General features: G+C 48.0%; 1 protein-coding gene across 2 annotated transcripts; it reads left to right on the forward strand.

Moving 5' to 3' along the window:
• Window positions 1-1,349: 1,349 nt before the first annotated feature.
• On the forward strand, window positions 1,350-14,536 carry TBX3 (T-box transcription factor 3). Of its 2 annotated transcripts, none has more exons than XM_044989906.1 (7): window positions 1,350-2,732; window positions 4,478-4,745; window positions 5,844-5,990; window positions 8,046-8,122; window positions 9,382-9,539; window positions 10,743-11,413; window positions 12,501-14,536. In XM_044989906.1, the coding sequence occupies exons 1-7, from the start codon at window positions 2,338-2,340 to the stop codon at window positions 12,942-12,944; spliced, it is 2,160 nt and encodes a 719-aa protein (XP_044845841.1). In that variant the 5' UTR covers window positions 1,350-2,337; the 3' UTR covers window positions 12,945-14,536. The 2 variants fall into 2 exon arrangements, with proteins under 2 accessions (XP_044845841.1, XP_044845842.1); XM_044989907.1 differs by lacking the exon at window positions 1,350-2,732 and adding an exon at window positions 3,715-4,207.
• Window positions 14,537-21,878: the final 7,342 nt, after the last annotated feature.

Raw genomic sequence — 21,878 nt, forward strand, 5'->3', positions numbered from 1 at the left:
CAGCAGGGGTTTGGGGTGCTCCAGGCAGGGCCTGGTTGTGCTTTATTTCAAGGCTCGGCCTCTCCAGCCCCCACCAACTTCCCACCCCCCAAAGAGCCCTGCACTTCCCGTCTTCTCCCTGCGCACCCATCTGGAGGAGGAGGGGTGGGAAGGCGCTGGGCTGAGGAGTAACCCATTCGGCGCCAGCACGACCTGCTAGCACAATCCACTGCTTAACAAATCTACCCCCCCTCCCATTCCCGCAGTATCCCCTAGAAGCCAGTGGGGCAAGGACCCAGCCCCATCAGAGACCGGAGAGCAAGATTTCACGGTTTGCTTTAGAAGAAGAAGAAAAATATATATCAGCCGCCCCCCCACGCCCCCGATTCCTGTGCAGATACAACTCGGGTGAAGAAAAGAGCAGGAGAGCGGGAGACTGCATGTGGCACAGGCGATCCCTGGGTCCGATATCCTCCCCCCGCTGCAAGACTTGGCCATAGAGGGATACACAGATTTAGAACCAGAGCCAGGCCTGGAGACACTTTCGCCTTCAGCGAGAGCCTTTTTCTAGGTGGCGTTAGCCCAGACCTCATGCCAGGAGGGGAGCCCCCCGTTCCTCCCACACCCGTGGAACACCGATGGCCTCTATCGCACGCGTCTGTAACGTATCCTGCCTGAGACTGGATCCGAACAGAGCGTGCGGAATAGTCCCTCACTGGCTCTGACTCTGGTACCGGGCCTGTGTCCCTGGCCTATCGCCACCCCCTGTATCTGTCCTGTAGACTCGAGTCCAGAGTGGGTACGAGGTAGAACGAAGCCAGCACAGGGCGTGTTTAAATGGGAGGCCCTGGGGAACCTGATCCCTCTAACGAGGGCCTGGGCACAGCAGCCCCCTAGAGACCCGGGTCATTAAGGCCTTTCAGCAGCCGCAAACCGCGCACCTCCTGGATTGCAGAACTAAGGTGCCGCTCCCCGGGCAGAGTTAGCGCGGCTCCAAGCTCCCCGGTCCCCGCCCCCGGGCCCCTTAGCGGCTGCCCGGCGAGGCAATGCAAACCCCGCTGGGCCAGGCGGCTGCTAAATCGAAAATGAAAATGCCCAGCGCGGGCCAGCCCTAGATCTGGCCAACGGGAGGGAGCAGCGGAGCCCTGCTCTGATCCAGGGAAAGGCGAGCAGCGCCCAGCCCCCCTCCCCCCCTTCTCTAGGGCTGGAGCAGCTCGGGGGGGGGGCGATTTCGTCTCGGAGAAGCCACCTAGAGGCGGTTCTCTCTCTCCCCAGTGGCTCGCTGCGCCCTCCCCTCTGATCATGTTGACATATTCACACGCCATGGAGTAGTAGTGATGCTTTGCTGCAGCGTTACAGTTTCCGACACCTTCTTTTTATAACTCGGCTCTGTCCCCCTCCACCCGACCTGTCAAAACCACGCCTATGGAGCCACACAATTGGTCCGAAAGCGTCAAAGAGCCAATCAAGTAGGCTCCAGCTCCCCTGCGACCCATAACACATCCCTACAATCTGGTGCACGGGAAGCAGAGCTCACAGGGAATTCTTGGAGCTGAAAGTCGCTCGCTCTCTCTCCCCTCTGCTGGAGTGTGTCGGAGCGGAGACCGGGGTGTAATTCCGAATAAAAAAGGCAGGGAGAGAGAGAGAGAGAAGGGAAGGGGAAAGGAAAGAAAGGAGGAGAAGAAGAGACCCTTATTGGAATCAGGGCTCCATCCGAAGGCTCTGCGGGGAATGGGGGCGGGTGAAACGGAAGCGAGATTTCACTGCAAATTTTGTAGCTGCTGCTTGCTGGAAGGGTGATCCAGCCAGGGGTCCTTTTATTGTTTTGTGGGGAGTTTTGTTTCGTTTTCTATCTCCCCCCCTTCCCTTCCCAGGCTCTGTTCTGCAGCCTAACTGTGCAAGGAAGGGAAGGGACCCCCGCCCCACCGCAACAAGAAAATAAACCACAGAAAGACAACCCGGCTTCGACCCTGCAACCGAGGGAGAGGAAAATAAAACACGCACAGGCTCCAGGAGCTCCCGTGTCCACAGCGGAGACCTCCGTCCGCCGCAGCCACATCCTTGGATTTTCTTCTGCTGCTTCTACATCCTTTGAAATTGAATGCAAGAACCTCCACTCGGGGAGAAAAAAAAACCCATTAAGACTAATCAGCCGCCGCCACAAGGAGAAGCTGTCCTGAGCGATTATGTCTCCTGACTGGGCCGCTTGCAGTGTGTAGTTTTTCTGTTTCATGTACTCTGTGCCCATAGATCTCGCCCCCCCACACACCCTGTTTGGGGTGATTTTTCCCCCCCATGATGTACTGTTAGAAACCACTCCAGGGCTCCTCCAGCGGTAGGAAGGTCCGGGGGGAGTGGATGAGTATACCGATGAGAGATCCAGTAATCCCTGGGACAAGCATGGCTTATCATCCCTTTTTACCTCACCGGGCACCGGACTTTGCCATGAGCGCCGTACTGGGACACCAACCTCCGTTCTTCCCGGCGCTTGCCTTGCCGCCCAATGGGGCGGCTGCCCTCTCCCTTCCCGGGGCTCTGGCCAAGCCGATTATGGATCAATTAGTCGGGGCGGCTGAGACTGGCATTCCCTTTGCTTCCCTGGGTCACCAGGCGGCAGCTCATCTGAGGCCTCTAAAAACCCTGGAGCCAGAGGAAGAGGTGGAAGATGACCCCAAAGTGCATCTGGAAGCCAAAGAACTTTGGGAACAATTCCACAAAAGGGGCACCGAAATGGTGATCACTAAATCAGGAAGGTAGGTCTGTGTGTTTGGCTCCGTCTTCCCCTCCACCCCACAATGCAGTGCCACAGAAAGGCAACGACTTCCTCCAGAAAACTTGTTTCATCTGGAATTATGAAAACTTTCAGCCAGCTGAAGGGACTGAGCTGCAGGGCCCTATTCAGCTGCTGAATCGCAAATAGTCGATGTTGATTTTGTGTGTGTGAAGATGTGTGTCTGCGTGTGATAAAACAGCTCAGTGTTACTTTGTAGAATATTATAAGAGAAAAAAATAATTTTGGTTAGGATTTAAACTGGCTTGATTTCTGCTTCACTGCATGTTGTCCCTTATCAACGGGAAAGGGACATAATTCTGCTCTTGAAGTAAATATAGCAATGATAGATGAAATTACTTCGCTTTTTTCAGTTGCTTCCTTATGAATCTGTGTTTCTACTGTGATCTATGCAAGCATTTGTGCTGACTAATGGTATTTGGAAATACATACACTGATAAAAAAGAAAAAAATGATCTTACACACACTGCAGAGTTATAGGTGTCTGTTTTAGAGAAGGTTTTGCGAGCAGTTTTGGTATCCTAGAATATATGCATTGATATCTATCTATCTATCTATCTATCTATCTATCTATCTATCTATCTATCTATCTATCTATCTATCTATCCACAGACGTATATTAAATATGAATGTACGTATGTTATATGTGTGAGTATTCTATAATGTGTATACTAATAACACACGTATATGAATTATATATATACATACATATATACACAATTAATCGTACTTAACTGTATTTTATTATAAACACTTCTAATTCATATGTAATCTGCAAGAGCAAATAACTCTTAACGAACCGTTCCTGAGAAGTAATCCTATAATGCGTATAATAGTAAGATTTAATGTATAGGGTTTTTTTTAATTATCGCATGACTTGTAGATTGTAGAGCCACAAAAGAACTGAGAGCGGGAGAAAATTGTCCCTATAAACTCTCCCGCCTCCCCCCTTTTTCTGTGGCCAAACTTTTGCATGAAAGATTGAAGAGTATGAGATACTTCTTATTTGTTGCAAAGTCATGTGTTTCCTTTTAAGTGAAGATTGCTGAATGCCAACCACTCGTTATAATAAACAGCAAATTTGTGGTATCCTGTTGCAGTTTAGAACTGGACATAGGAGCATAGGGGAATGTGGTTTGCAAGGAGCCCTGCTCAGATATGTTCTCCTGCATGGAGACATTACTGGAGTCTGAATTTCACACTTAAGTACAACATTGTGGCTCTTTCCCGGCCCCAGTAGAAATCTTGTTTCGCCCCCACAGCTAATGGAATGACTCCTAAAAATGCAGAACATTTACACATTAACCAATGGCTTCCCGTGGTCCTTTGTGCAGCACTCAGGGAAATAAAATCAAACAAACACAAATCGCTGCAAGATCCAAATGCTATGTCAGGCTTTGAAGTTTGGGAGTGGAGGGCGGGGAATTTGTGGCGATGGTAGGGAAATATACCCATCCTCAGCACATGCTTTTTGGGGGAAGAATTTTCTCTTGAAACCTCTAAGCGATTAGGGGAAAAAAAACACTTTCGGGGGTGCTGGTGGTAAATCGTGTTGATTTCAGAGCATTTTGCTATTGAGACATGAAATTACTGGTTGAAGTGGCACTGGGATATAGGCGGTTATGGGGGGGAGGTGGTGTTTTTTGTGTGTATGTTTTTTTTATCTTGTCTTTTTTTCTGTCTGCCTGTTTCTCTCTATATCCCTAGGAGAATGTTTCCTCCATTTAAAGTGAGATGCACTGGGCTGGATAAAAAGGCCAAGTACATTTTATTGATGGATATTGTGGCGGCTGATGATTGTAGATATAAATTCCATAATTCCCGGTGGATGGTAGCCGGCAAAGCTGACCCTGAAATGCCAAAGAGAATGTACATCCACCCGGACAGTCCGGCTACAGGAGAACAATGGATGTCCAAAGTCGTCACTTTCCACAAACTTAAACTGACTAACAATATTTCTGACAAGCATGGATTTGTAAGTTCCTTTTCCTTTGGGTTCTTCTCTCACTTTTTCTTTCAATCCTCCCCTCCCACCCCCACATAATACAATTTGCAACAGAACCAGCCATTGAGTTTGCAAAGAGGGTGAAGCGTAGCAAACAGACATAATCGAACCGATCTGGAATATTGCAGGAGGGGAGTTCAAAGACGAAAAAAAGAATAAAAAGAAAGAAGCAGCTTTTGCATTGATTTTAACTCGATAAAGAATAGATTTGTAGAAATAATATTTTTTAAAAAAATAACCCTCCTCTGTAATACCCACGTGTCCAGCTTATAATGTAATGTATTTATTTCCCTTTTGATGAATATACTAATTTCAATCTTGATACATCTAGAAGCTCATTGGAACCAACATTGGCTTTAAAATAGTGATGATCGCATTTTTACTGTGGGGAAATTATATGAGGATGTGTATAAAGGGTTTCAGTGCCCGGGAATGCAAACATTTAAATATATATGAATCAAGATACTATAATGCAAGTCCGAGAGAAAATAAACAGACACAAAACTGAGAGTTCAAGGGGGCCATTCATTTCTACCCACTCCATTACATTTACTGGGTGTGCAGTGATAAAAAACTAACTTAATAATTAAATCAAACAAATAGGCTGATAAGTGCTAAAAGAAGTTAAATGATCCACTCTCTCTCTCTCCTTGGGAAGCCTGCATCGGAGCAGGGAGTTGGAGAATCTCTAATGCTGTGAAGATTGCATTTGCTGGCTGTGATTTGATTAGATGATAAATTTTTGCTCTTCGCAGAAGGCCTTAAGTGGGTTGGGACCGCCAATTAGTTACAACTAAGGCCCTGGATTGTTTTTTAAATTAAAATACATGTTGTCCTTATCGCAAACGATTCTCCCCCTCCCCCGTTCTGCTGCCAAAATGCTGGTCGATTTCAAAACGCGTAGAGAGATGTATTTGAATTGAAAACCGAGGCGCGTAGCTGTCAACGCGTGGGGACGGCGAGGTGTGCGTTGGGAGTGGAGAGGGAACATCCTCACATTCAGCCTCACAACCGATCCCCCTTTGTAATTCCGGGTGGTGTTGTTTTTGTATCCCCCCGCGATTGCAGACCATTTTAAACTCCATGCACAAATACCAGCCGAGGTTCCACATTGTCCGGGCCAACGACATCCTCAAGCTGCCGTACAGCACGTTCCGAACCTATGTGTTCCCCGAGACGGAATTCATCGCCGTGACCGCATACCAGAACGATAAGGTAAGGCGGGTCGGGAGGGATTCCTTTGACGTGCTTTGGCTTTTAAGAAAGCTTTTCTGGTGCGTTGTTGCTCGGAAAATCAGGAAGTCTGCAGCTGTGCAAACCAGGCTCCGAATAGCGCGTGTCCAATTTGCCTTGGCACTGTGATTTCAAACGGGAGGGTTTACACTGAGTGTGCACGTGAGGGAGGGGAATCGGTGTTTTCGGTGCGGATTCAATACGAGTAACAGGGTGTGTGTGTGTGTGTGGGGGGGGGGACTTTCAATCCGATCGGTGTTTAGAAAGACAGGCCAGAGCGTTTGCATTGCCTTTGGCCTTTGTACCAGGTTACCTCCTTTCACAACACTGGGGATAAGGCTGGAAAGCACCTTTGCTTCCTATTATTAGTTCTGTCCTGCAGTGTTTTTTATTACTGTTGTTATTGATTCGGGAGGCGGGAGGGGGTAGGTTCCGATCAGGGAGGCTCTCTAGCAGAGTTTAGCAAAGTTGTAGCGCGCCAGACTTCTCCAGACTTTTCCAGTCTGCCAGTGGATCGGTTGCACCCAAGGAGTTGTGTGTGGCAGATTGGTGAATGCTGAATTTAGGACAACGGAGACAGGGCTCGGGAACCAAAGAACCAAAACTGGCCGGTTTTATTCCTGTTCCTCCCCCCTCCCCCCCACACGTTATATTTCTTTCGTTAAACTAAAAAGTGCTGGATTTAAAGCACCTGGCTGAGTTGCTGGAATTTTGCGATATGTAAATCCTTGTATGCCCCTTGTATTTAAAAGTTGGAGGGAAGATTCCTCACCCCCTAATGATTCTATTTTAAAGAGCTATTTGTCATTTGGGGGGAGAGGGTAGTTTACACTGGTTCTGCAAGCGTGCTCTGTGTAAAGAAATCGAAGGGAAATGTATGCAGATGAGACGAGGCTGGATTTTGCACTGGGACTTGCTAGCAACGGTGCCCGCTTGAAGCCGTCAGCGGAGTCTGACTTCGTTGCAGAATAGAACTCAATGTACTTGTCTCATTGCCATGAAATTGTGTGTAAAGCCTATTGTAATGGAAGCAAAGTGCCCCTCGCCTCCTGCTCTATCTTGGCGATCCTGCCCGAGAGGTCAGAACCCACATTCCACGACTCACCTAGCCAGGCCTTTGTTAGTTTCGTGCGATCGATGGGTGCCGGGTTTAACTTTCTAGACCGAGGAGATACCACGCAGAGTTCAGGGAATCCAAACTGAAGGCATAAGTTATGTTTTAGGGAGCTGCTTTGCTCTCTAAGCGGAGGTTGCTGGGTTTGCAATAAATAAATAAAATACTCTTCCCTCTTCCCCTGTCACTCCCCCGATTTTGTAAATGAAACCTTGGTGCATTTTTCTAGTGTAAACTCCGCGCCTCGTATTTACAGGAACTCCGCAAACTTGCAGGGAGGCTTACATCTACCAAGTGTCTCTTTAAGATCGCCCGGGCCCCACCGATTCTTTAAAGAGGCTTTAAAAATGTAAAGCGGATAAGCGAAAACAAATGTTTTCAAGGGTAACCCGGTGCTTTTTAATCTAAAAAATCTTGATGCATTACAAGGCGTTTTCAATAAAACCAGCTCTATATTCGCCCCTCCCGCAACACACGCTGTGCAATATAACTATATAAAGTACTTTATTATATAGCAAGGGGGTGGCTCTGATTCGTTTGCGGTTTAATTATAGCATTTAAAGAGTTTAAACTGAGGCATAACTTTAATGGATCGCAGTGCGCTTAGTTACATTCCTTCCAGCGCGGTATTAGCAACCCTGGGCATTTTCAGTAGCAAGACGTTCTGTGCGACTGTTTTGACTAAGCCAGTCCGTCGTGTCTTTAGAACTGTGCAAAGTCAGAGTATTCAAACGTAGAGATCCGCCAAGTAATCCGCTTGCCCCTGCCAGCGCAAAAATCTTTGCCCCTCCGCGTATTGATGTATGCGCCGTGTCTCTTGAAAAGGAAACCTCCCGCTGTATGGATTGCAGGGGAGGGAGGAGATTTTTGAAAATATAGGCGGCTTACTTTGTGGCCTCTCCCCACCTTTCTTCTTTCTTTAGATAACCCAATTAAAAATTGACAACAACCCCTTTGCCAAAGGTTTTCGAGACACCGGGAATGGAAGGAGGGAGAAAAGGTAAGTGAAAAGTTGTCCCGTCCTGTTCTTTCTATCTGGCCAACTTTAGAACATGTCCAGAGGTCAAGATAACTTCCAGCTTGCTCCAAACTAGTTCCTCCCCGCCCCCAGCCAAATTGATTAAGGAGAGTTTGTTTCATAAAGCAAAACAGATTGAGGGTGATTCGATTGTGTTTTTACCTTTTTCTGCATTGCACTGCATTGGATTGATATGAGAAGTGGCATTGGTATCTTAAGAAAATGACATGCGGCCAGGGATAGAAATCTCTCTTAAAAGAGAAGGATATTAAAGCATGTGTTTGCAGCTGGCTTTGAAAAATAGGAGGAATGAAGACTAGATTTGAGAGCCCAGGGTTAAATACATGCCGTAGTGTACATTGGTATCTTCCTTGGGGTGTTAAAAACCCCTTTCTATACTGAAGAGAAAATATAATACATCTCTTTTATAAAGATGGCACCTTGATTATAAAATTGTCCAGGACTTTTTTTTTTATGTCTATAAAATAGGAGTAGTTCATATTTTATACAGAAGCACACAAAGCATTTTTATTCTGGCAACAGGCTTGTTTTAATGCCCTAACAGAGAGGCTTTTTATTTAACGGGGGAGGTGGTATTTTATCCATTTCCGATCCATTTTCAAGATGAAAAATATTGGTTCTTTAACCCTTCCTCCCCCCGCCCCAGCAGAGTGTGAAAACAAAACCCACAGTGAAGCCACAAGACGGAAATTATTTCTAATTTCTCTCTAAATATAAATAGATTTCACTCCGGGTTAATTGTTGGTGAAAAGATTACATAAAGTACCTAGCAAAATAACCACTTCCTAGCAATCTTAGCAACCATTAAGATGCCTGAGATCCCAGGAACATGCTAACATTTTAAAAGCTAATCGCTTGGGAATTATTATTTTTTTTCCTCCTCATTTATTTAATACTCTGCCCTCGCTAAGTACTGATGCTAACCGCTTCCAAGAATCTCTTCTCATTAGCAGACAATCCGGAGCGTTTTAATTCTGCCTGGAAAAAATGTCTTCCTCCCATGAACCCTGATCCGTAATAAATGTGACCCGATCCCCACCAAACACACGGGGGAAAAGAATCTGAAATGTACAAAAAGTCATTATTCGTGCAAAGATTCCGTGGCCCCCATCCCGCTGCGCAGCCAGAAGGGGGTGGTGGGGTGCAGCTGGGCTTGTTATCAGCTTAACTGAAGTGCTGGGTGAGCGAAGAAGCCCCCTGAAGAGGTGCTGTCCCCGCAGAAAGCAGCTGACCTTGCAGTCCATGCGAGCTTATGACGAGCGGCAGAAAAAGGAGAACGGCACCTCGGATGAGTCCTCCAGCGAGCAGACGGCCTTTAAGTGCTTCGCTCAGTCCTCGTCCCCCGCCGTGTCTGCGGTGGGCACGTCCAATCTGAAAGGTGAGGTTCGCTCCCCGCACGCACCTTCGAGATCCCGACGCCGGAGACCGTCTCTGGGTTTGTCTTTTCGCTTTGGGCGTGAAGGAGAAGTTTCGCTCCTGGCCAAACTTCTGGCTACAGCGAAGCCGATGATTTTGAACATGCATCCGCTCAAGGCTCTTTAGATATACAGACCCGCTTCTCTTCCCCACCCCTCCCTCGCTTTTTTTCTGCTGCTGTGCGCTGAATTTCTCTCTCTCTCTCTCTCTCTCTCTTTTTTCTTCCTCCCCCCTCCCTGTGGTTCAGAAAGGAGCCAGCCCCGAGTCAAGGGAGCAAAGGCAGACCACGGGGCAAAAGTTCAAAACTGGAGCCAGGCCATTAATATTCATGTTTCAATCTGTTATTAAAGGCAGGCTCCTTCCCCGGCCTCCTTTATAAAATCCTACTTTCTTGCAGAAAAATCGCGGTGGATTTATCGTTCCTCCTCTTTTCTTGGCGGTGGTGTTGAAATCTTCCTTGGACTTTCTGTTTTGTCGGCCAAGACGCTGGATTTCTTTTTCAATTCTCTCCCCTCCCCAATTTTATTTTATTTATTCTGTGGTTTAAAGTCGTGCAGAGGCGGAGGTGGGAGGGGAATCTGAAAAACAGACTCGATCTTAACACCTGGAGGTTGCACTTAGGTTAGGAGATAAAATACCCAGGAATCTGATGCAGGGCCAGGAGGGGTGGGGGTGGGGATAGGAGAGAGGGGAGTTTGTTCAAAGCCTGCAGCGGGTTTCCTGTCTTTAAACAGGAAAAAAAAGTCTGAAAGCTGCAGAAAGTGATTTAGAAACCAAGAAAAATCCCATAACGTTATTTTTAAATCCCTTGTTTAATTACATTTGAATAGGAAAATGAGGATTTTGCTTGGTATACACACACAATGCGCCCACGACCTGCTCCGAGTTCCAGTACAGATTTAGGTGGCAGCTAATTCGGATTTACCCCGCTGTAACTGACTGGCCGAGGCACGTTCAGTCTGGGGTAGTTTGCCATACACACGTGTATGTGGTTCCTCTGCTGATTGGAGTGGAAGGATTCGCTGTGGTTTGAGTTCAGGCTTGCAGGGAATATTTCCCCAGCCCTAGGCCTGGGGAGCGCCCAGAGAGGTGCTGCCTGGCAGGGCGCATGGCTCTGCAGCCAGGGCCACGGTTGTGCAATAGCGCCCGCTGCTTTGCCTTTCAGACCTGTGCCCCAGCGAGGCGGAGAGCGACGCCGAGAGCAAAGATGAGCAGCAGCTGCCCGGTGACTCCGGCAAGATCAGCACCACCACGGCGGCGGCGGAAGACCCCCGGGAGAAGGGTGGCAGCCCGGCCAAAGCGCCCTTCTTCTCCCCCGACGCGGCGGCCGGCAAGAGCAGGGAAGGCCCCAGCCGGACTGAGAAAGCCCCCCCTGACTCCAGGCACAGCCCAGCCACCATCTCCTCCAGCACCAGAGGCCTGGGCAGCGAGGAACTCAAAAGCCCCCTCAGGGACGCCCCGAAGGTGGACGAGTCCCGGCTGCTGAGCAAGGAGCCCTTCGCCCCGCTCACGGTTCAGACGGACAGCGCCGGGCACCTGAGCCAGGGCCCCCTGCAGAACCTCGGCTTCCCCCACGGCTTGGCCGGCCAGCAGTTCTTCAACCCCCTGGGCAACGGGCACCCGCTCCTGCTGCACCCCAGCCAGTTCGCCATGGGGGGAGCCTTCTCCAGCATGGCCGCCGGCATGGGCCCCTTGCTGGCCACCGTGTCCGGGGCATCGGCCGGGGTCAGCGGACTGGAAAGCACTGTCATGGCCACGGCAGCGGCTCAAGGACTTTCTGGGGCGTCGGCAGCTGCGCTACCGTTTCATCTCCAGCAGCACGTCCTGGCCTCTCAGGTACCCCCCAGGCCTGCCTTTCCTAACCCTGGCACCCACAGGGTGCTGCTGGGCTGGGATTCCTTTCCCTCCAACGCGGCTGCGATGCCTCCTCTGCCCGAGGGGTCCGCCTCGCCTTTCGTTTACACTGGGTTCTGGCTTCTGATTTACACCCGTGCAACTAAGAACAGAGTCAGAACCCCCCCCCCCACACACACACACCGGTAGGGAGCGGTTTTACAAAATTGCAACGGGTAGAAAGCACCAGCTTGTATAAAAATTAACCTAGGATAGAAAACTGGGAGGGGGGGTGTGGTCTTTGTTTTTCTTTTAGTCTTTCATTTTTATTCCCCCCTGGGAAACTTGTGTACAGTGTGTTTGATCTAGATCTGGTTCCCTTCCAAGCGCTGTGACTACCTTACTTCAAGTAATCCTTACTAACCTCCAGTTTGACGTGTTTGTTTTAAAGAAGCACAGTGAATTTGGTGATCTGAAGGGTGGGGGAATTCGGTGCTGTTTGAAATTCATCAGTCAGCGATGAGAGAGACTGTAGGGCTCTCAACAGTGAAATAAAGAAAAGGTTGGGAAAAAAAGGGGGGGGGGAGAATCTCCACTAATTTCCATTAGGGACCATGGTCTCTCTTGTATCTACAGGCCCACAGTTTTCAAACTTTGGGTGCCTGAACTTCAGCACTCGCATTCCTGTGTAAATAGCCTGATTTTCAGAGGCCTCGGGCCCAGTGGTTTGAATGGGTGATCAGCACCTTTTGTGGAAAGCCTGGGAGGTGTTTCCAAATGAATTGAAGTGACTCCACTTTGGGGCTTGCAAACGGTGGCCTGGCTATGCCCTGCCCTGCCTTGATCTGCTCTGGGTGTAAATTCTCACACTCCCAGCGGCTCTGCCTTTGACATGCAGGCCTGTGTGTGTGTCTCCTGTTCCATAAAACAGACCCCAACGCTCCCCAGCCGGGGGGCGGGGGGGGGGATGATTTGTGGCGAGCTGAGGGAGCGGTGTGTTTTCTCTCTGGGCTGCATGGGAACATGGACCAAGGGTGAAAAAACACTGACACCCCCCCCCCCCCCTTTGCTTCTGTTTTTCTTTTCGCAGGGCCTGGCCATGTCTCCCTTCGGAAGCCTCTTTCCATACCCGTACACCTACATGGCAGCTGCAGCCGCCGCCTCCTCCGCAGCCAGCAGCTCCGTGCACCGCCACCCCTTCCTCAGCGCCGTCCGCCCTCGGCTGAGGTACAGCCCCTACTCCATCCCCGTGCCCCTGCCGGACAGCAGCAGCCTGCTGACCACCGCCCTGCCCAGCGGGGCCAGCAGCACCGGGGAGGGCAAATCGAGCAACCTGGCAGCTAGCCCCGCTTCAGTAGCCTTGGACTCTGGCTCGGAACTCAACAGCAGGTCCTCCACCCTCTCCTCGGGCTCCGTGTCCCTGTCGCCCAAACTCTGTTCTGAGAAGGAAGCGACCAGCGAACTGCAGAACATCCAGCGCCTAGTGAGTGGACTTGAATCCAAGCAAGACAGATCCAGGAGTGGGTCTCCTTAGTATTGTCCCCTCGCCACTGCACCCCGTTCCGCTGCAGGGGCGGGAGGGGGGGGAGAGTGGGTTAACACGGGGGGGGGTCCCCTATATTGTCTCATTTCAAATCACTCTGGCAGTGCACTTTGTTTGAAGGAAGCTTTCTGCGGACCGCGCTGGCTTATCAGCAAAACGTATCTGGAAACGGGCGAAGGAGAAGGGGTGGGGGCCTGGTTGGAAGAGCTGGTTTGAAAGCTGCTATCAAAGCTCATGCTGATCACAGCAATGACATGTGGGCCAGAGAGGGGGTTGTGCGGGGGGTGGTGATTTCTTTTCTTCACTGTGTAAAGCAAGCAAACAAACATATGGATTCAAAATAAAGTAAGACAAGTGATTTTTTTTTCTAAAAAAGGTGTAAGTAACTTGCATATCAGTTCTTTCAATATTGTTTTTTTGGGGGCTGGGTTATCAAATATAGCTCTTGTTAGCCTATATTAAGGGAAGCTGTGTCTTTTGACATATTCTTGTGATGTCTCAAAGCCACCTTATGGCTTTTTGCATGTTCCATAGTAGTCCGCTTTGGGGGAGGGGGGGTTGTTTTATTTTTGGATGCTTGTTAAAAATCCCAGGGATAAAATTAAAAAAAAACAAATAAAAATATGATCCTTACCCCTTTCTTCCCACCCTCCCCCTTTGTAGCAACAAAAATAAAAAAACGTAGCTGGAAAGGGAAAAAAATATTTTATCTAAAAACCTCTGTAGCTTGATTGTAGGTTTCCTACAGCTTTTCCTCCTTTACTGTATATGCAATAACAAGGTTTAAACATAATGAGAAGAAAAAAGTGGACACTATTATTAAAACAAAGTATTTATGTAATTATTTGATAACTTGTAAATAAGTGGAATATGAATACTCAAAATTAAACTTTAATTTATTGACAGTGTACATATCTCTGTAAATATGACTGCAGCTGTTTTTTTCTGTTTTGTTTTAGTCATTTTCCAGTTCATACTTCCTTTAAAAATACACCTAAAACCAACAAACCAACCAAATCTATACCCCAATGATAAGTGTTCACTTTTATTTTGGTTCACCACCATGCAAACACTTAACTGATTTTTTTTTAAAAAAGAGCTGAATGCAAAAGAAAAAGAAGAAAAAAAATCAATGAACTTAAAAAAGAGTGAAAGAAATGTGCCATTGTAGCGGTTAACCCTTGTTTTTCAGTGTTAAAAGTGCTACCCCCAGTATAAAATTTCAAAAAAATAAATAAATCATAAAATGACAACACACTTCTCCAGTGACTTGAAAGGGAAAAGAGAGAGAGAGAGAGATGAAGAATCTAGGTTTTTCTTTACTTTTTAAAATATATTATTTTCCAATTCCCTTGGTGTGTCAAAATCACAATGGATTTTTACTACTGTTATGCTTATTGTTGTCTTTGTTTGAGTGGGTGCATATTTTAATGGCTTGAAAGTCAGGTGCTCAGAGCTGGTTAAAAGAAAAATGAAGGTATACTTTGTGTTATATAATTGTCAAGAAGTTCTTGGATTTTATGTAATTCCTCCCCCCCCCTTTAAAAGTCACTGAAGTTTCAATAAATTTTTATTGAAATGTCTTTGGGACTCTTGTGAAATGCCTTAATAGAAACGCTCCTAAAACTTGAACTGGAGGGAGAAGAGAGGGGTTTTTAAAATATTGCCTTTTCTGTCTCTCTGTTTCTTGCTCTATATCAAAACTAAGATCTTCCATGTGAAATGAGTTGAGAAGGATCTCGTTTAAATTAAACAGTAAAGAGAAGGATAACTTGCAATGTTCCTGGGAAAATACAAGTTTTAACCAAACTGTTTAATAATACCCTTTTTTTTTCTTCTTTTTCTTTTAAAAAAGTGGATTCATATGCAACACAGTCAAGTTTTTTAATGGAAAAATATTAAGTGACATTTGAAAAGTTAATGAGAATGGCTCAGCTTTGCTTTTATCCATCATAAATTAATAAAGCAAAAGTGAAGAATTAGAAAATAGATCTGTTAAAATTTAATGCAAAGGCCTCCTCAAAAGTTTGCAGGCAAAGTGCTTGTAATGTGGTGTGGTATTACTATTTTATTTCCTTCTGTCTGTTTTTCGGAGTAGGATAATTCTAAATTTGCACTGAAAACACATTTTTCTTCCTCCAACTTGTCCTGTTTTTATGGTTGTAATAATAATACTAAAGACATATAAAACGGCTGTAGCAGGAACACAAATTCGGTATTTAATAATTGGGTTTAGATTCTAGTTGCCTACCCCCACCAGGCCTTGGAGGTTATAAGAATAGAAATAAAGAAAATTGGCACCAGCTCTCTGTACATTTGCCAACTCCTTGATCACATTCTCAAGCAGTATATATATATTTTTCCTTGTTAAAAATATTTTTTTAACAGTTAGTGGCCCATATATTGGAAAGTGATTCATCTCCAGCCAGTAATAAATATTATAAGGATCCATTTCCAGGCTGTATCCTGTTTTATTCTCCCTCCTCCGCCCTGCAAGGCCTCTGAATTGAGTGGTTTGTAGATAAACAGAGGTCCAGTTGGTGAAAGTGGATATATACAGAGCAATCTTCTACAGCCCTAATAAAATCCCTTTGTAATGGGCACTTGGACGCTTCCCTTAAGGAGAACTGCTGCTGAAAACGTCATGCAAAAGAAGGGGGTTAGTCACACTTTGGGGTTCATTTGATCCGATCTTCGGTTCATGGAGAGTTTTGGCGAGAAAAGGGACATTTCATCTTATTTGAACCCCAATAAAACATTTTTGCTTCTTTATAGCACAGGAAAGACAGCACAATGTTAACGAGTCCAACTGTTGACTTTTCTGTACTTTCCCCGGTACTTAGTAGAGGAAAGAAAGTTGATGGGAGTTTTAGGAACAGTAACACACATAGCTCTACGCAGACACAAAGCCATTAACAAGCACACACTACACAAGCGCTGTATAGACACCCTACATATTGCACACACATCCACACGCTGCAAACATAATGCACACGCACACACACTGCTTACACATACATATTGCACTCACACACACACATTCCTCGCAGAGCTGTCTCCAGTCGATCATTTACTGGAGGGTGTTTTCTGGTATTTGACAGCGGGAAGGATGGGCTTGTTTTAAACCACTGCGTGTTAAATGTTGATGGCTCAATCGGCACCCACGGACGTTATTAAGGGACAGGAGCAAATGCTTTTTTCCTTTGGGTGTCTTGCAAGCCCGTTGTGAGGACTAGTAAGAAATGTCAGTTCAATGATGCACCACTTAGCTGGACTCTAAATCATAAACCCCCGCTCAGTTTCGGCCCAAATATTGCTGGGGAGAAAGGCCGTTGGCTGGGAAGGGTTAGAGACGCAGAAGCTGTATGTTACCCGCACAGCTACTGCTGAAGAAACCTAAAGCAGCGTCTCTCACCATTCCCGCTAGATGTTCCGGGCTATTAACGAGCTGCGCCTGACGTGTGCAATAATTGATGCATACAAAGTGTATTGGAAAAAACATCCTTTTCGCCACGTGTGAACGTCTCGCGTCCGCCGAGGCGGAGGGCTAGAGGAGATGCGTGTAAAGGAACTTGCGTGCTCCCTCACCACAGAAGCGGTGTAAGAGTCATTTTACTTTGGGGCTGGTGGATTTTTGTTGCTTCGTGTTGTGCTGCCTGCTTGCACTGGGAACGTGAGACGTGTTTTCAGGGCGAGGGTTTGGGGGCGAAGAGGGAGCCTCGCTGTTGGCTGGCTGCTGGAAAGCAGTTGTTCCTGTCCGACCTCTTCCCCGCTGCCTCTGGGCTCATTGATTAGCGGATCGCCCCAAACGTCTCAATGGACCTGAGCTACCTAACTAGCCCTTAGCAAAAGGGCAGGGTCCCGCTGGTGGCCCCGTGAACGCTGGGGGGAATCTTCAAACCTCACACCTGGAGCTCAGAAGTAAAGGCACCTTTCCCTTGCCTGTTCGCCCTCTTCCTATTCGGGCAAGCTACGAGCCAGGCCCCACCAGGGAGGAGTTATGCACCCAGGTGTAAGTCTGACTTGCAAATGGCTTTATCTCCTGTGTATCTTATTTGTATATAGTAACGTTAATGAGTAACCATTGTGGCGCTTGTGGATAGAGGTAAACGGCGCGCAATCTCGCTGGATTATCCTGTCTATTACTCACCTGGCGCCTGGGCTGATCTCCCCAATGGTTTTATGGGATTGCCGGCTTGTGCAGGCGCCCTGCCTGGCGCTGGGGGAGCGTTTAGCGGGAGAGGAGCGCCCCCTACGCGAGCGCAAGGAGATAGCAGGAGCTCCTCGGACTTCGAGGACGCCATCAGGCTTTTGCGAACCGGGGGTTCGTTTCCTTCTCGGGCCAGGAAGCCCGCAGTGAAATTGCAGGAAGCTAGACGCTGCAGCCTTTGTACTGAGTCGTGTGGAACTGGGTGTCTGAACCCGAGGCACGGGACGGTGAAGTGATTTGAACGCCTACCGGGGACTGCTCTCCCGGGCGTATTCAGAGGGAGCTTTGCTTGATGGAGTGCAAAGCCGATGGGAAAGGCGGCCACGGGTCTGCCTCCCAGCCCACGCGTGACGCGAAGAAGAACCTCAAGGAGTTGCGCGCGCGCGCGCAATAAGGAGTAAACCACCCAGTGCGCAGCAGAGACGCAACTGTTTGGGATTTCCAGCCAGAGCGGCTTTGAAAATCAGCAGCCTGCTCTGACAGCGTCACTCGGGGTTTTCTCCCGGTGAACAATTTGTCCTGCTCGTTCTAGAGAGGGTCAGAATTAAAGGTCTTGGTGACCCGGAGAGCGCCAGAAGATCACCTGCCCTACACTCCTCCACCACGTGATTCTTTCTTTCTTTGCTTTCTGTCTTTCTTTTCCCCCCGACCCCCAGGAAAGGAAAGTGAGCGGTCATGTCCCCCTTGAATTCACACCCCTTTCGTTGTCCTGCCGCAGGCGACACCAGCTGTTCTGATTTTTCCACCAAGCAGCACACAAGTCAGCCAGTCCTCTCTCTCTCTCTCCCTTTTTGTCTTGAAGTTGCACGCGCTGTTCTTGCGGTCCCTGCCCGGTGGGTTCAGCCCACAAGATAACATTAGTTAATTATTTATCGATTACAAGTGACAATTTATTACACCCAAGCGGGTTTTCCCCCTACAGATCCTATTAAAACCCTCCTCCCCCCACGCCCCTTCAGTGGAGCGGTTCCCTCCTGCTTGGAGTCCGCGCTCTGTGCCGGCTTGTGCAACTTGTTGTGTTGTTGGCCTTTGCAGCTTCCAGTAACAGGCAACAGCTTCAAACCCACCAGCTACGATTCCATGTCCTGGCGCCCCTTGGTCGCTTTTTAAAAACGCATAGATACCCCCACCCCACCCCATGCTAATACTGGCTTTTTCCTGCCAGAAATGGAATCTTCAGCCGTAATTTCATTTGTTCATTTGCCGCCTTGAACGATCAGAATAAAACAGGATACATGTCGCCTGAGGGGATCAAAGGGAGCTCCAGATTCTGTGCAAGGAAGGAAAATGTTTCCTTCATTACCGATTGTTCTTAAATGTCTTAAAAAGCAACGACCAAATGCAGTCTGTCCCTCTTCCACCTCCTCCCTCAACTTACTGCACCCTGGGCTGTAACATTTCACGAGCTGTGCTACAGGGAAGTGACTAATAACACAGACACAAGTTTCGTGCAGCCTTGAAAAGTAATTATTTTCCATCTCAGAAAACAGGAGGATTAGTGCGCTTTCTACACCGGAGCTGTTGTGTTGTAAGAAACACAGAGACAGCACATATATATCACACCGGCGCAAAATAGCACTGAACATTGGCCGGCTAAACCCAAGCTCGTGAGTTCAATGCTTGAGGGGGCTACTTAGGGATCTGGGGCAAAATTCAGTACTTGGTCCTGCTAGTAAAGGCAGGGGGCTGGACTCCATGACTTTTCGGGGTCCCTTCCAGTTCTGTGGGATAGGTGTATCTCAAATGATCTTATCTGTCTATCTTAAAGATCCATAGCTACAATCACTGATACATACCACAAATGTGAGATTGTGGTCAACAGAGTTATTTACTTTCTAAAGGTACTTGTAGGAGTGTGGGCATATATCTATACCTATATATCAAGAATGCATGGGTGTGTCTCCATGTATATGTGTTGGTGTGTATACACACACAGAGATATACACATGCTCCTATGTGTTGAGCTTAGCATTCAAGGTCAATCTGAGACTGGAAGCCCCTAATGCATATGTAACCAGTGTGGTTGTAAACAAAGCACTACACACCCAGGCGGTGTGTACAGTAGTGTGTGAACACAGTGATGTGTTTAGAGCTCTGCTGGTGGGGAAACAAAAGCGCCCCGTGCAATAACTGGGGCCAAAAGCCGCCTGAAGTGAATGGGGTTTTTTTTGCACAAGGAAGGTGAATGGGCTTCATAACTGACATTGTCATGCAGCGATGCCCTGTGACACTGCTCAGAAAGGGAGCGCGGGGGATGGCCACATGCAACACGCTGGAACCCTCCCACCTTACCTGCCCATCACTGTGCCCCGTGGGAAACCCTCCACTCCCCTCTCTAGCAGCGAAAGACAGAGACTCTCAGCATTGCCAAGAGGGGGAGGGCAAGTGGGGCAGTTTGCCCCAGGCCCCACCAGGGCCCCCAGGAGAATATTCTATAGTATTGCAACTTGTTTTTATGGAAGGGGCCCCCAAAATTGCTTTGCCCCAGGTCCCCTGAATCCTCTGGGCAGCCCCTTGTTCTTCAGCCTGGGTGCACAGGACACCCCTTGCTCTGCCCCTGCCTTGCAGACACGTGCTGCCAGGGGCGGAGATAACAGCGTCTGGAGAGGCCCAGGAGGGCGCTCGGGGAGCCGCACTCCGCTTTCTCTGGGAGTGGCGGGGTTGTCCGAAGCTTGGCTCCAGCCACGTGCAGCTCCTCCTGTGGAGGTTTCTGCTCCGTGTCAGTCTCAGGGGAGAGATGTGGACGTTGCAGCTGGGGGCAGCTGTAAGTTTGTTCCTAGAATTAATGTAAGGGCGTTACGGACATGATCCGACGCAAGCTTTTTGACGGTTCTTTTACAATGACCATGGAGACACACAGACGTTCTCTTTCCCATGCACAGACGCACGACCTCCACTCTTTAACCCCCCCCCCCCCACGGGAGCACACCCAAATATCTCCTCACACCCCGTTACACACAACGCCCCATACAACTCGCCCTTCCACCCCCTTCACGCCGGGCCAGGGAACCAGGCATGAAAAGGGACAGTCCGAATCTTGCAGTGGGACGATCGGATGGATGTTCTCCCTCTGACCTAGCAACCCTTCGCTGCAGCCCAGACCTTCTTACGTGGCTTGAGAGTTTAAAGAGCTCCCGGTCCCCCCTGAAGCGTGGGGCGGGGGAGAGAAAGCCACTGGCTCATCAGAGAGCAGGACTGAAGCGAATTCGGCTTCTTTTTTTTCGACCGAGTCCCAAACTCCACACCTGCGCCGCCTAACCCCCCCCCCTCCTCCTCCTTACAAGGGAACAATCAAGACCGGAAAGGCGTGTAAAAACATGGCGAGGATAAACTCGCTAGTGAGCTAGCAATGCAGGGCAGCCCTGCGACCCTTGCTCCGAGCCCTCCTGACACGAGGATTCTAATCCGGATTTGCACGCCTGCTCTTGACAAGAAGTCAATTCAGCTGCGGACAAGTGGCTCGAAGGGGCGCTTCCAGCTGTGTTGCTTCAGATTCTATTCAATGGGGACATTTTAGATGTTGCTAGAAACACAGATTAACAAGGGGGTAGAGAGGCAGGTGCTCACATTGGGAGGGCGTTAAGATTGTAACAGGCTCTCCGAATTCGCAAAAGCTCGATAATACTCCTGTATTTTTATCACACGTCCGTGCTATTTACTCCTTGATCTAGAGCAACTGTGTTAATCCCCAGCACACACTTCATAACATAGAAGATCTAATTTCTTGCTGTTTTTTCATCCCAGTGAGATTCCCTCCTCCTTCTCGTGTATCCCTTCTCCCCAGTTCCCTTCTTGTTAGTTTAAGAGAAAATACTGTTCAAGCAACTTTAAAAAATGAACTAAAATTCTTACAGCAGAAAGGGAAACAACCCTTGTCTAATGCAATTTGACTGGGGACAGAATTCCTGCTGAACTTGGGATCTTTCCTTGGAGTGGTTTCTCCTGCCTCCTTACCCCCCTTTTCTGCAGGCGGCAGGCAGACCTTTTTGACATCTTGACTGGCATGGGATTGAAAAGTCTGTGATTGAAAACAAGCTGCTCCGAGACAGTAGGCTCCACTCTGCTGAGTGTTTCAATTGGGTTCCAAGACCATTTTGGAATACAAGAAGCAGCGCTCATTTGACTTCCTGATGAAATCTACAGTTAGGCGGTGTTTCTCCCTCTGTGTGTCTATCTATCTATCATTTAAATGCCATTTAAAGACAGAGCAATATTGATTGAGTCTGAGGACATTTGAGGTGTATGTTGCGTTTGGTTGGTTGTTTTTTTGCTAGCTTCTTTGTTTGTTGCAAGTTTAAGTTCAGTTTTTGTTTTAAGTTTACAAATCCTCTCATTGCAAATTTAACCTGAAAGAAAAGGGATATTTTGGGGGTGAGAAAACCCCAAACAAACTCACTTTGGACACGTCCATTAAAAAAAAAACCTAAATACATAAATGGAGATACACCACAGCAGTATGGGCGGGGGGGAACTCAGGGAAAAATACGGCTCCCCATTTTTGCTGAAGCCTTAATAAAATGCAGGACATTTGTTCTTATAAAGATCAGCTGCGACATTAGATCGCAGCCACTTGTAACGGGGAAGGGGAGGATTTGTTTAAGGCAGGAGTGTAAAGTTTTATAACATTTTTCTTTCAAGGAAGAGGCTATTTCTGAGCTGAATCGGTGTTGGCGCTATCGTCTGCAAAACCGCGTTTTCATCTGCCAAAGTCATAA

The sequence above is a fragment of the Mauremys mutica genome, chromosome 16, assembly GCF_020497125.1.
Source record: "Mauremys mutica isolate MM-2020 ecotype Southern chromosome 16, ASM2049712v1, whole genome shotgun sequence".
In the NCBI taxonomy this organism is placed as follows: Eukaryota; Metazoa; Chordata; order Testudines; family Geoemydidae; genus Mauremys; species Mauremys mutica.